General features: G+C 39.7%; 1 protein-coding gene across 3 annotated transcripts in view; it reads right to left on the bottom strand.

Annotated features, from left to right (window-relative positions):
• Window positions 1–13253, bottom strand: part of INPP4B (inositol polyphosphate-4-phosphatase type II B) — a 514637-nt gene that overhangs the window by 51712 nt on the left and 449672 nt on the right. For all 3 annotated transcript variants that reach the window (XM_030563920.1, XM_030563921.1, XM_030563922.1), the window contains one exon: window positions 9472–9584. In XM_030563920.1, coding sequence (XP_030419780.1) covers window positions 9472–9584 — 113 coding nt within the window. The remainder of the gene's footprint in view (window positions 1–9471; window positions 9585–13253) is intronic.

The following is a 13253-nucleotide window of genomic DNA, read 5'->3' as shown; positions in this document are numbered from 1 at the left end:
ACTCCAGCACATTTAATGCAACAATCTTCTCGCCTCGTGCCTTCAGCCATTTGAAGTGTGTATTAAAAGCCTCATAAAACACAATTTGGAGTGTCTTATGAGTCCTTTTTGTTGTATATTTCATTTTTAAGTCTTGTTTCCTGTTTGATTGCTATTAACCCTAATGTGTATAGTACTATTAGTTGTGTGCCACTTTTTTCAACTGGTTACGTGTCAGATAAGGAAAAGAATCTCTGGGCAAAGTAGCTGAATATAGATGAAAGACCTGAGAGGATACAATTAGAATACAAATATATTTTGTGAAGGGCAGCACAGACTGACTTGGAAGTCACAGAAGCACCATCTAATACTCTCAGGTTTATTTTTTGAAGTAAAATTAGAAATTGAATGTGGCCCAACAATCAGGGGTGCTGCTACAGAAAGTGACACTGACCAGACTGCGCTTTTAAGCATGTGTATTCCTGACCCTTCCGTTATCAATTACTTGCATCGGTGCCCTGGGCTGTGTCAGTTTTTGTTTAAAATTTTTCTGTTGGATCATTAAGAAGATTCTGATTAAGCTTTTTAAATTAAAATATGAAACTGCAAAGAGGCCAGGATTTGACAGACCAGATTTTGAAGGGGAAGGGATTTGAAATAGAACAGGGCTAGGGAAAGGGCTACGGAAGATTTAATAGCTAAAAAAACAACCAAGCCCTACAAAATCTTTATTGTCCTTACTCTTTAAGTATGAATAACAGCAGTCATTGAAATGACTAAACTTTCCAATTACCAACCTGTGGAATCCAAGATACTATAGTATTTCTTTATATTCAGAAGAGGAAGTAATTGTGGTGAAATGGATTTCCATTATTGGTAAAAGTTAAAAGGAAAAAAGGCTTTTACTGTCTTTTTCCACCCTCTGTGATGTGCACCTATTTCATTTATAGTTCAGGTGTATGAATGCTTAATATATGAATGAAGTAATATGGTGAGGAAATACCGGATACCTAGGATTTTGATGGTAATGGTAATGGTTTTCAGGATTCTGAGCCTGTATTGAAACCATACTTATAAAGCCATTCATAGTTTTCAACCTTCAAAGTGTCCAAGGTATACACAATGAAAATATGTCAAAGACTGAAATATGGAACATATTTCTTGTCATGACAAAAACTGACAAATTATCCTGGTTTCTAATTCTAACACTTGTTTAAGGATGATTTCTTCCTCTGTGAATTAAGAAAACCAATTTTTAAAAACAGAAAACCAGAGGGAAAATTCCATCATGCGAAAATGTAACAAGCTCCCAACACTAGTAGTACCAAAGGATCATCAGTAGAATGATGATGACCTTCAAATACAGACCTCTACCACTTGAACTAAATGAGCAATTATTAACCTTTAAGTGGACCAGCCAATACGATAGGATATGAGCCACACAACTATTTACTACTATACAGCAGTTGAAGGAGACTCTTATCTTACCTTAGCATTTTATATCGTCACCCATCACGTAAAATCAATAGTGAAGTCCACAGTGGCTTTTTGGCTTTCTTCCCTTTTGGGGTTAAAACCTATGCTTTATTCTGGGGGGTGGGTTAGGTTGGATGATTTATTTTATTAGCAATTAAAAAAAATTAATCATGATTAATCATGCTGTTAATAAAAAAATACCATTTATTTAAATATTTTTGGATGTTTCTATATTTTCAAATATATTAATTACAATTACAACACAGCACTCACCTTATATTTATTTTTTATTAAAAATATTTGCACTGTAAAAAACAAGATATAATATTTTTCAATTCACCTAATACAGTAAAACCTCACTTAACATTGTAGTTGTGTTCCTGAAAAATGCAAATTTAAGTGAAATGATGTTAAACGAATCCAATTTTCCCATAAGATTTCATGTAAATGCAGGGGGTTAGGTTCCAAGGAAATTTTGGGGAGGCAGACAAAAGGCATTATATACTCTACTGTACTGTATTGTGGTGGGGAGGTGCCCCTGGCTTACCACTGGGGCTTAGGGCTGGGGGTGCAGGAGGGTGCTCAGGGTGGGGGTGCGGGAAGAGGCTCAGGGCTGGGGCAGGCAGGACATGCAGAGCACTTACCTGGGGCAGTTTCTGTTTGGTGCAGGAGGTGTGCAGATGGCTCTGTGCAGCCCAGCACTGCCCCCATGGCCGCAATTCTGGGAGCCGCCCCTCCCTCCCTGGCAGGCAGGGCCACCCAGAATGCAGGGGGTTTAGAGCTACAGGGCCCTGGGATAAGGGGGCCCCGGATGCCTGCTCTCACTTTCAGATGGCATTATAAACAAGAAGTGGGCAGCATTATTGCCTGCAAATGTAAACAAACTTATTTGTCTGAGCGATTGGCTGAACAAGAAGTAGGACTGAGTAGACTTGTAGGCTCTAAAGTTTTAGATTGTTTTAGTTTTGAGTACAGTTATGTAACAAAACCCTCACATTTGTAAGTTGTACTTTCACAATAAAGAGTTTGCACTACAGTAGTTGTATGAGGTGTAATGAAAAATACTATTTATTTTGTTTATCATTTTTACAGTGCAAATATTTGTAATAAAAATAAATATAAAGTGAGCACTGTACACTTTGTATTCTGCGTTGTAACTGAAGGCAATATGTTTGAAAATGTAGAAAACATCCAAAAATACTTAATAAATTTCACTTGGTATTCTATTGTTTAAGAGTGTGATTAATCACGATTATATTTTTTAAATTGTGATTAATTTTTTGGAGTTAATCGCATGAGTTAACAGCCCTAATTTTTTATATTTGGGGAGGAGCGTGTCAGTCTTGTGAATGTCATTCTTGCTTTGGTGGAAATACTTTTTTTGGGGGGGAGGAAGTAAACTGTTAGCATAGTTAATGCTGTAAAAGCAGTTAGGAAAATTAATCTCTTTGCACTACTCTTTTGAAGTCTATGAGTCATAGCAAATGTTTGAAGTTCATGAGTCATTGGGAAAGCGAAGATGATGGATTGTCAATAAAGGGTGGGAATGATTAAATCCCAAATGTGTGCTCATAAAGTATAAATACAGAGCTGGCTAGTGAGAGAGCTAGTTTTGGGTGGAGGGGAATCCCAGGCAGTGCAAAGGAATGAATAAACACAGGGGAATTTGTCTTGTACGGAAGATGAGCAGTGAGGGAAGCAGGCTGATCTATTATTTATAAGAAGACTACATTAAATCCAACCAGTTAAATTAAACAATTTAAAAAAAAATCTTAGTTTCTAATTTAAGGATAAAACCTAGGTCAACTTAAAACCTTGTCATAGAGTAAATCCTCAGTACAGCTAACTTCAAAGAAAATATCTGCTCAATGCACACCAGCAGTAAAAAAAAAAAAAAAAAAAAAAAAAGGCATGCTTGAATGCATACAGAACAAGATACAAACTATTCAGACTAAAATATATAAATAAATGGTTTCTCTTCACTTTGAATACTGTGCTCAGTTTTGCTCACCTCATCTCCCAAAAAATATTGCACAAACAGAACAGAGAAGGCATACAAATTATTAGAGGCTTGGAAAGTCTTTCAGATGTAAAGAGACTGAAAAAATTAGGACTGTGTTTAGGTTAAATAGGAGATCGAGACATATAAAACAACAAACAGTATAGGGAAAATAAATCAAATGTTCTTATTAACCCTCCCTCACAATATAATATCATGGGGAAATCTGGTGAAATGGAAAGAGGATATATTTAAAACTGATAAAAGGAAATACTTTTTACACAACACAATTAATGGAACTCACAGACATAATGGAATTCAGTGACACAAGATACCACTGAATCCAAGACCTTAACAGGATTCTAAAAGGGATTAGACATTTCTATGAATAATGAGAATATCCACGGTTATATTAGGATAAGAGATAAAATCTCTCACACTTCAGGACCTAAGCCAATTGCTAACTGGGGTTAGGAAGAAAATTCCACTACAAGCAGGTTATTTCATAATTGTGCATTATTGGAGTTCTTGCACTTTCCTCTGAAGCATCTGGGTTTAGCCAATGTTGGAGAAAGGATACTGTGGTAGACAGACCTCTAGTCTTATCCATTGTAATTATTTCTATGTTCATATATAAGTGAGAGCATAGTCTGGCTTCATGGGAAACACATAAGTGTATCCGAGGGCAGAATCTGGCTTTCACCCACCACTCACACAGTGATCACTTTTATATTGGTAGCATCTGCCAACATTTGCCATGCAATGGTCTCAGAGATAACTAGTTTCCTCTGTCCCCAATATTTAGAATAAGAAATGTCTGTGATAACAGTTGGCAAATGTAGACTTTAAATGTACATTAAATGTAGTCCCATTATAATGAGCAATAATATATTTACTGCAATAATCTAATAAATCCTTTACAGCAAGAAATTGTGACTTCCCAATACCGAGATGCTAACATATTATGGTATCCACATCAAGAGCTCCACATTTGTCAATTCCAGGGGGTTAATTTAAAATAAGGTAGTATAAGGGCTATATATTTTAGTGAAGGCCAAATTTTAGGTGGTTGTAAAGTAGCAAAACACTTTTTTCCTCTATGAAAATATTTTAAAGATTCACTGAATGGATGACAAAAGAAACCTCTGGAGATGAAGTGAAAATAAATCCTGACTTGCTCTTGGTAGATTATTTTAGAGTCCCATGCTGATTTATCTTTTACTTCTTCTGAGAGTAATGTTGTATAATTGCAGAATTCCTATATGAAAAAGGCTTACCTGTTGATTTACATTGTAATACATATTGTTACATTTATTACCTTACTACAAAATAGCATTAGCAATATATAAAACGGCAACAACTTTATTACTAAAAAGAGTCTTTGTGCATCATCAAAATCTTGTTGTTTTCATCATTAATGAAAGGTAAAATGTCTTTGCCTTGTATAGTTTGTGTATTTGAAAATGTACAGAAAGGGCTTGCGTTTAGAGTACTGTGTGTGCTAAAGGCCAAATTTTCTCCTGGTGTAAACTTCCATAGCTCCATTGAAATCCATGGCACTGTGCCTGTTTACACAAGCAGAGAATCTGGATCCAAACTTTACATTGCCAAGTTACAAATTACACCCCTTTGGATACCAATACTAAGCACCCCGATTTCAAAAATCTCCACAGAGTGAGGTCAAATCCTGCAAGAGAACCCTCTTGACAGCAACTTGGAGCTATACTCCATGGCTACCCAACCATGCACTCTCCCTCAGAGATGTGTTATGTATAAGGAAATTATGTTGGTGGTAGGGCTGTTCTCCTCCTTGACAGTCATACATGGTGGTCTCTCCCTAAATGGAGAGAGTTGGAGAGGGAGAAGGGGGACTGAGCAACCCCCAACCTACATAGCTGGCTGACAGCTATAAAAGTGAGCTATCATTTGGGAAAGACAGGGCCTTCTGAAACAGAGGCTCCGTCTCCATCCTCTCCTCAACAGGCAATTGAAGGTAGAGAGAACACTGTGGACTTTTAGTCCCTTAGAACTATTTTTTTCCAAGGAAAATCTTTTTGAGACCCCCCTGCTTCACAAGGCCCCTCTCTCTTGTATACAGATTGCTATTCAGGAGTTTACTGTGTAGTCCAGCCACAGGGGAGATGGAGCAGAATCTGTGCCTTCTCTTCCCTCTGCAGGCTCTACTGATAGTAACATAACAGACCTGACACCAGTAACAGCTAGAATAGAGAGGAAATAGTTTGGACCATTGGGTATTACACAGAGGGGAGCAGCAATAAGAAACTATCTTTAGAGCAGAGGTGGGCAAGACTACGGCCCACGGCCCACATCCGGCCCGTGGGACCGCCCTGCCCAGCCCCTGAGCTCCCGGCTGGGGAGGCTAGGCCCTGTCCCGTCCCCCGCAGCCTCAGCACGCTGTGCCACCAGCACTCTGGCCTGCCACTCCTGCCAGGCAGCATGGGTGGCGTGGCTGGCTCCAGTTGGGCAGCGGGGCTGCAAGCTCCTGCTGCTCTGAGCAGCATGGTAAGGGGGTGGGGAGCAGGGGGCTTGGATAAGGGGCAGAGGATTCCAGGGGGCCGCCAGTGGACAGGGGGTGGTTGGATGGAGTGAAGGTTCTGGGGGGGGTGTCAGGGGATGGGGAATGGTGGGGGTTGGATAGGCGTGGGAGTCCTGAGGGGACTGTCAGGGGGCAGGGGTGTGGGTAGGGGTTGGGCAGTCAGGGGACAGGGAGCGGTTGGATGGGGCAGAGGTTTTGGGGGGCTGTCAGGGGATGGAGAATAGCGGGGGGTTGGATAGGCATGGGAGTCTCAGGGGGCCTGTCTGGGAGGGGGTGTGGACAGGGGTTGGGACAATCAGGGGATGGGGAGCAGGGACGGCTAGATAGGGGGTGTGGTCCCAGGGGGCGGTTAGGGGCAGGGCTCCTGGGGTCGACAGTCAGATTACAAGGAGCAGGGGAGGTTGGATCGTTCTGGGGAGGGGGGTTCTGATGAGGGGGCAGATAGGGGAAAGGGGCCAGGCTATTTAGGGAGGCACAGCTTTCCCTTTCCAGCCCTCCATACAGTTTTGCAACGTCTATGTGTCCCTCAGGCCAAAAAGTTTGCCTACCCCTGCTTTATAGGAAGAAAAGGCTTCTCCCTGATTTAACTCCCCAAATACTTGGCAGAGTTTGGTGGGGATATCACCTGGAAGGAAGAAAATTGGAAACATCACACCACTATTTGGTTATTTCAGCATGAGGCACGGAGATTCTGGGGTGCATATTCAGTACCGAGGAAGTTTGTGAGGAGGCTCAGTAAGGTTGAGGAGCAGGCTCAGTGCAGGCAGAATGTTTGCTTTTTATTTAAAAAAAGCACCAAGCCTGTATCAAACTCTATGGAGCATAATTCAGACTGCAAATAGTGATTTCAGATAGCTTGTAACTCATTGAAATCTGAACAGATTTTCACAGGGACAGCAAAGGACTCTAGGACCCGATCTGACCTCAGGACAAGCCCCCTTCCAAATTTCATGTCCCTGCTGCAAGAGCGCTTCAAAAAATATGCATGTTTTATTTATTTATGAATTTCTTTTTATCATTAGACGATGGTTTTTTTTGTTTGAATTACTTTTTTGCTTTGTATTTCCTTAGTTTATATTTCTTCAAATATCATATCTAGTTGATTGGTGTTTTAATCACTGCCGTTGGAAGGCCTAACTGCCTTGGTGACAGTAGCTATGGGAATAACATACGTGTAATTTACATGAAGATGATTTGTACAGTGCCTATAGCAGTAGCAGCTAGTTATTCATTTACAAATTAAAGTGCCTTCATTACATAAAACTATGAACAATAGAGTTTGTGTACAGAAATATTCAACAGGAGCTAAACTAAGTAATTATGTTTTGCAACCGGCCCCGAGGCTTGTTAGACTCTAGAGAATAAAAGTAAGATACCGTACTTATGAGCACTAAAGTTTGGTATGCAACAATAATGGATTTATTTTAAATTTAGAAAAAAGATTCATTGTAAAAACAGTAACTGGATACTGAAGGGAGTATCTTACATGATTTAACATCCCTACAGGCATGTATTATTAACCAAGGCCCTGATACTGTAACATATAGCCCATGGACAGGCCCGTGTATACACAGAGCTCTAGTGATTTCAACGGGGCTTTGGATGGGTGCAGGAATCTGCTCAGGCACAGCCAAGTGTAGGATTGGTTCCCAGAACTGCATAACCGACTGCATCTTATTAAGTCCCATGAACTGTTCTTTGTAAGTTTCACCATAAGCAGCTGTCTCAAATGTATACTACTTCTACATGAAAAGCTGCAGAAAACTCAGATAGCTGTCTTGCAGTGCAGGAGGTTGAACTTAGACCATTTTTTTTTTTGAACTGTGACCTGTGGACGAGCCCTTACTAATGATGATACAATCATAAAAATGTAGAGCTGGAAAGGACCTCGAAAGATTATCAAGTCCAGGACCCTGCGCTGAGACAGGTCCAAGTAAACCTACACCATTCCTGACAGGTGTTTGTCCAATCTGTTCTTGTAACCCTCCAATAATGGGGATTCTACAACTTCCATTGGAAGCCTACTCTAGAATTTAACTACACTTATACTTTGAAAATTTTTCCTACTATCTAACCTAAATATCCATTGCTGCAGATTAAGCCCATTACTTCTTGTCCTACCTTCAGTGAACACGGGGAACAATTGATCACCTTCCTCTCTATAACAGCCCTTAATATATCTGAAGACTTATCAGGCCCCTCCTCCATCTTATTTTCTCAAAACTAAACAAATCCAGCTTTTTTAACCTTTCCTCATAGGTGAGGTTTTCTAAACATTTTAGCATTTTTTATTCTCTCCAGTAATCAATCTCAGTCCTCATCAGTGCTGAGGAGAGCCTGACATTTGCCTCCCATGTCTTACCTATGACACTCCTGTTAATACAACCCAGAAAGATAAGCCTTTTTCATCATATTGTTGACTCACATTCAATTTGTGATCCACTATAACCCCAGATCCTTTTCAGAAGAACTACCACCTAGCCAGTTACTTTGTAGTTGTTCATTTGCATGCATCTTTATTGAATTTCACCTTGTTGATTTCAGACCAATTCTCTAATTTGTTAAGGTCATTTTGAATTCTAATCCTGTTCTCCAAAGTGCTTGCAACCCTCCCAGCGTGGCGTCATCTGCAAATTTTATGATTCTACTGTCCATTATACAAGTTATTAATGAAAATATTGAATAGTACTGGACGCATGACAGATCCCTGTGACACCCCACTGGAAATGCCCTGTCAGTTTGATAACGAACCTTTGATAACTACTTTTTGAATAAGTTTTGCACCCACCTTATAATAATTTTATCTAGACCACATTTCCCTAGTTTGCTTATGAGAATGTCATGTGAGACTGTCAAGTGTCTTGCTAAAATCAAAATATATAAAGTCTATTACTTCCCTTCTATCCACTAGACCAGTAAACCCTGCCAAAAGAGGAAATTAGATATGGCATGATTTGTTTTTGACAAACACATGCTGGCTATTCCTTATAAACCTATTATCCCCAAGGTACTTACAAACGGATTATTTAATAATTTGTTCCAGTATCTTTCCAGGTATCTATAATTCCCTGGGTCCAGTCTGTTCCCCTTTTTAAAGATAGGTACTATAATTGTCCTCCTCCAGTCCTCTGGGACCTCACCCTTCCTCCGTGAGTTCTCTGTGCCATGAATCTGTGATGATCCAGATGATCTACATAATGAAAAATGTTAAAAATCAAGAAGCAGAGGATTCAGGTATTGGGAGGGGAGATGGATCCATGAGAGGGTCACTTTTTTACAATAGCTCAGCAGATGAAAATGATAGAAAACCACTGGTCTAGAAATATGTAGGTACTTCTATGACCCAAATCACTGCATTTTCCCAGCGCGTCCTTAAAAATTCCCTTGCAGCTCTCATATCAACAAGTAATGGAAAATTAGTACATCCATATATGGAAATATTTGGAGCAAAGCAGCTTACCGTTGCAGCCACCCACATGATTTCTACATTCTTTCTTTTTTTAGTCTGGATATTTTGATGGAGATTTTCTAGTAATCTCTTTAGATCATTCTGTTCTTGAAAATGTGGTAGGCCTGAAAAGAAATAAACAGTTAGTGATAATGGTTATGCTGACTTAAAGATTTCCTCACTAAAGAAAAACTCCAACCTTTAGGGTATGTCTTCACCAGCGGCCGGATTGGCAGGCAGCAATCGATCCTGCAGGGATCGACTTATCGCTTCTAGACACGACACGATAAATCAATCCCCGAGCACTCTCCCGTTGACTCCTGTACTCCAGCTTGGTGAGAGGCACAGGCAGAGTCAACAGGAGAGCGGCAGCAGTTGACTCACCATGATGAAGACACCACTGTAAGTCGATCTAAGTATGTCGACTTCAGCTACGTGAATCGATCCCCCCCCCCAGTGTAAACCAGACCTTTGAGTCTCATTTTGGGTTCATGAGGATTTTGACAGAAAATAGCAACTAACTATTTAACAAATAAGAAAAAAATATTTTCCCTGTAAACAGAGGGCTTCACTTTCTGTAGGTCATATTCTGAGAGCTGCTGAAAGTCCTCAACTTCCATCTTACCAACTACTCAGCACCTTGAAAGATTTAGCCTTAGTTCTAGATTCTAGTTGTCAGTTTAAAATAGAACATAGAAAGGCTCTGGAAGTGAATGGAGAACTGTCGGAGAGGGTCTGGTTGTATATTCCTTGTGCATCCAGATTTCCCACTGAAGACAAGTCAATGGGAAATATAAGTGACTAAGCAATCCAGGACTAGACACTTTCATTTATTCTTGGGCTTCATGGGCACACACATAGCACATGACTTTTTCCATGTTACCTCTTTCCAAATTAATAGTGAAAATTATTAGAGACAAGTGCAGTCAGTTTTTCTGGATTACTTCTTACAGACATGAACTAAAAGTGATTTATCAACTGTTAACATTTAAAAAAACATAACAATATCTTAGACCCACAATAAGTGGTATGAAAACAATTCTATCCAGGTGCCTTTCTTTCCTTCAAATTGGCAAATTGAGTAATTTTGCCTCAGTAAAACCAAGCAGAGGGATCTCCCCACTACTAAAACCAAATCCTTCTGAAATAGAGAGATCCAAGATTTACTTCCAAATCAGAGAGAATGAAAACTAAAAAGAATATTACAATGCAGATCAAATAGCCATTCCCCTAACCTGATCACAGGCAGAATGATATCTGTTTGATCTACAGACTTTTATTTTCTATCTGTAATGAAGGTGATAGTTTCTCTCACTCATGATATCTAATTGAGAAGTACACCTCTACCCAATATAACGCTGTCCTCGGGAGCCAAAAAATCTCACCGTAATATAGGTGAAACCGTGTTATATTGAACTTGCTTTGATCCGCAGGAGTGCACAGCCTTCCCCCCCCCCACCGGGAGCACTGCTTTACCATGTTATATTCGAATTCGTGTTATATCGGGTCACGTTATATTGGGGTAGAGGTGTAATTTTAAAAACACATAAAAAGAAATGTTAAAAAGCTCTCTGAATTGCCCGACCCATATGAAATATTGCACTACAAAAAGAACAAAGAAGAAATAATAGAGAACACTTTAAAAGCTGGCTTTGTAATTCATTTTTGTAATTGTTTTATTGAAGATTATCTTATCTGCCTACTTTTGAAAAAACACACAGCATACATACAGTGAATATGCAGAAAGGAGTTTATAGATATTTTGAAACTTTATCATATTATCATTAAGAAAATATGTAAGTGCATCATAATATGGTCTTTCCCAAATACATCCTAGCAAATCCTTAATTTTGGGCAGACATGCATTTTACCATGGGTTCAGGAATATTCTTTTAATAAACTGTATTGCTAAAATAACTCATGCCTTGGCTGGATGTGAAAGACTGTTCAAATCCTTAAATCATATAACAGTATTAAACTGTTAAATTACTTTTGCAGATTATAAAGAAATATGTCCTAGAATTACTATATCCTATCAAAGGGGTTGTACTTTGGAGAATGCATGCTCTGCACACATAATATGGCACCAAAGCAGAGATTCTTGATTTTCATATGGCTCCAGAGTGCTTTGCATGCAGCTCTCTTCTCAGACTCATAGACTCATAGACTCTAGGACTGGAAGGGACCTCGAGAGGTCATCGAGTCCAGTCCCCTGCCCTCATGGCAGGACCAAATACTGTCTAGACCATCCCTAATAGACATTTATCTAACCTACTCTTAAATATCTCCAGAGATGGAGATTCCACAACTTCCCTAGGCAATCTATTCCAGTGTTTAACTACCCTGACAGTTAGGAACTTTTTCCTAATGTCCAACCTAAATCTCCCTTGCTGCAGTTTAAGCCCATTGCTTCTTGTTCTATCATTGGAGGCTAAGGTGACCAAGTTTTCTCCCTCCTCCTGATGACACCCTTTTAGATACCTGAAAACTGCTATCATGTCCCCTCTCAGTCTTCTCTTTTCCAAACTAAACAAAATCAGTTCCTTCAGCCTTCCTTCATAGGTCATGTTCTCAAGACCTTTAATCATTCTTGTTGCTCTTCTCTGGACCCTCTCCAATTTCTCCACATCTTTCTTGAAATGCGGTGCCCAGAACTGGACACAATACTCCAGTTGAGGCCTAACCAGCGCAGAGTAAAGCAGAAGAATGACTTCTCGTGTCTTGTTTACAACCCACCTATTAATGCATCCCAGAATCACGTTTGCTTTTTTTGCAACAGTATCACACTGTTGACTCATATTAAGCTTGTGGTCTACTATGACCCCTAGATCTCTTTCTGCCATACTCCTTCCTAGACAGTCTCTTCCCATTCTGTATGTGTGAAACTGATTGTTCCTTCCTAGGTGGAGCACTTTGCATTTATCTTTATTGAACTTCATCCTGTTTACCTCAGACCATTTCTCCAATTTGTCCAGATCATTTTGAATTTTGACCCTGTCCTCCAAAGCAGTTGCAATCCCTCCCAGTTTGGTATTGTCCGCAAACTTAATAAGCGTACTTTCTATGCCAACATCTAAATCGTTGATGAAGATATTGAACAGAACTGGTCCCAAAACAGACCCCTGTGGAACCCCACTTGTTATACCTTTCCAGCAGGATTGGGAGCCATTAACAACTACTCTCTGAGTACGATTATCCAGCCAGTTATGCACCCGCCTTATAGTAGTCCCATCTAAATTGTACTTTCCTAGTTTATCTATAAGAATATCATGCGAGACCGTATCAAATGCCTTACTAAAGTCTAGGTATATCACATCCACCGCTTCTCCGTTATCCACAAGGCTCGTTATCCTATCAAAGAACGCTATCAGATTAGTTTGACACGATTTGTTCTTTACAAATCCATGCTGGCTATTCCCTATCACCTTACCACCTTCCAAGTGTTTGCAGATAATTTCTTTGATTACCTGCTCCATTATCTTCCCTGGCACAGAAGTTAAACTAACTGGTCTGTAGTTTCCTGGGTTGTTTTTATTTCCCTTTTTATAGATGGGCACTATATTTGCCCCCTTCCAGTCTTCTGGAATCTCCCCTGTCTCCCATGATTTCCCAAAGATAATAGCTAGAGGCTCAGATACCTCTTCTATTAACTCCTTGAGTATTCTAGGATGCATTTCATCAGGCCCTGGTGACTTGCAGGCATCTAACTTTTCTAAGTGATTTTTAACTTGCTCTTTTTTTATTTTTTCTTCTAAACCTACCCTCTTCCCGTAAGCATTCACTATACTAGACAT

Source organism: Gopherus evgoodei, chromosome 5 (assembly GCF_007399415.2).
Source record: "Gopherus evgoodei ecotype Sinaloan lineage chromosome 5, rGopEvg1_v1.p, whole genome shotgun sequence".
In the NCBI taxonomy this organism is placed as follows: domain Eukaryota; kingdom Metazoa; phylum Chordata; order Testudines; family Testudinidae; genus Gopherus; species Gopherus evgoodei.
The sequence above is the reverse complement of the archived record's forward strand: the minus strand, read 5'-3'. Positions and strand labels throughout refer to the sequence as shown.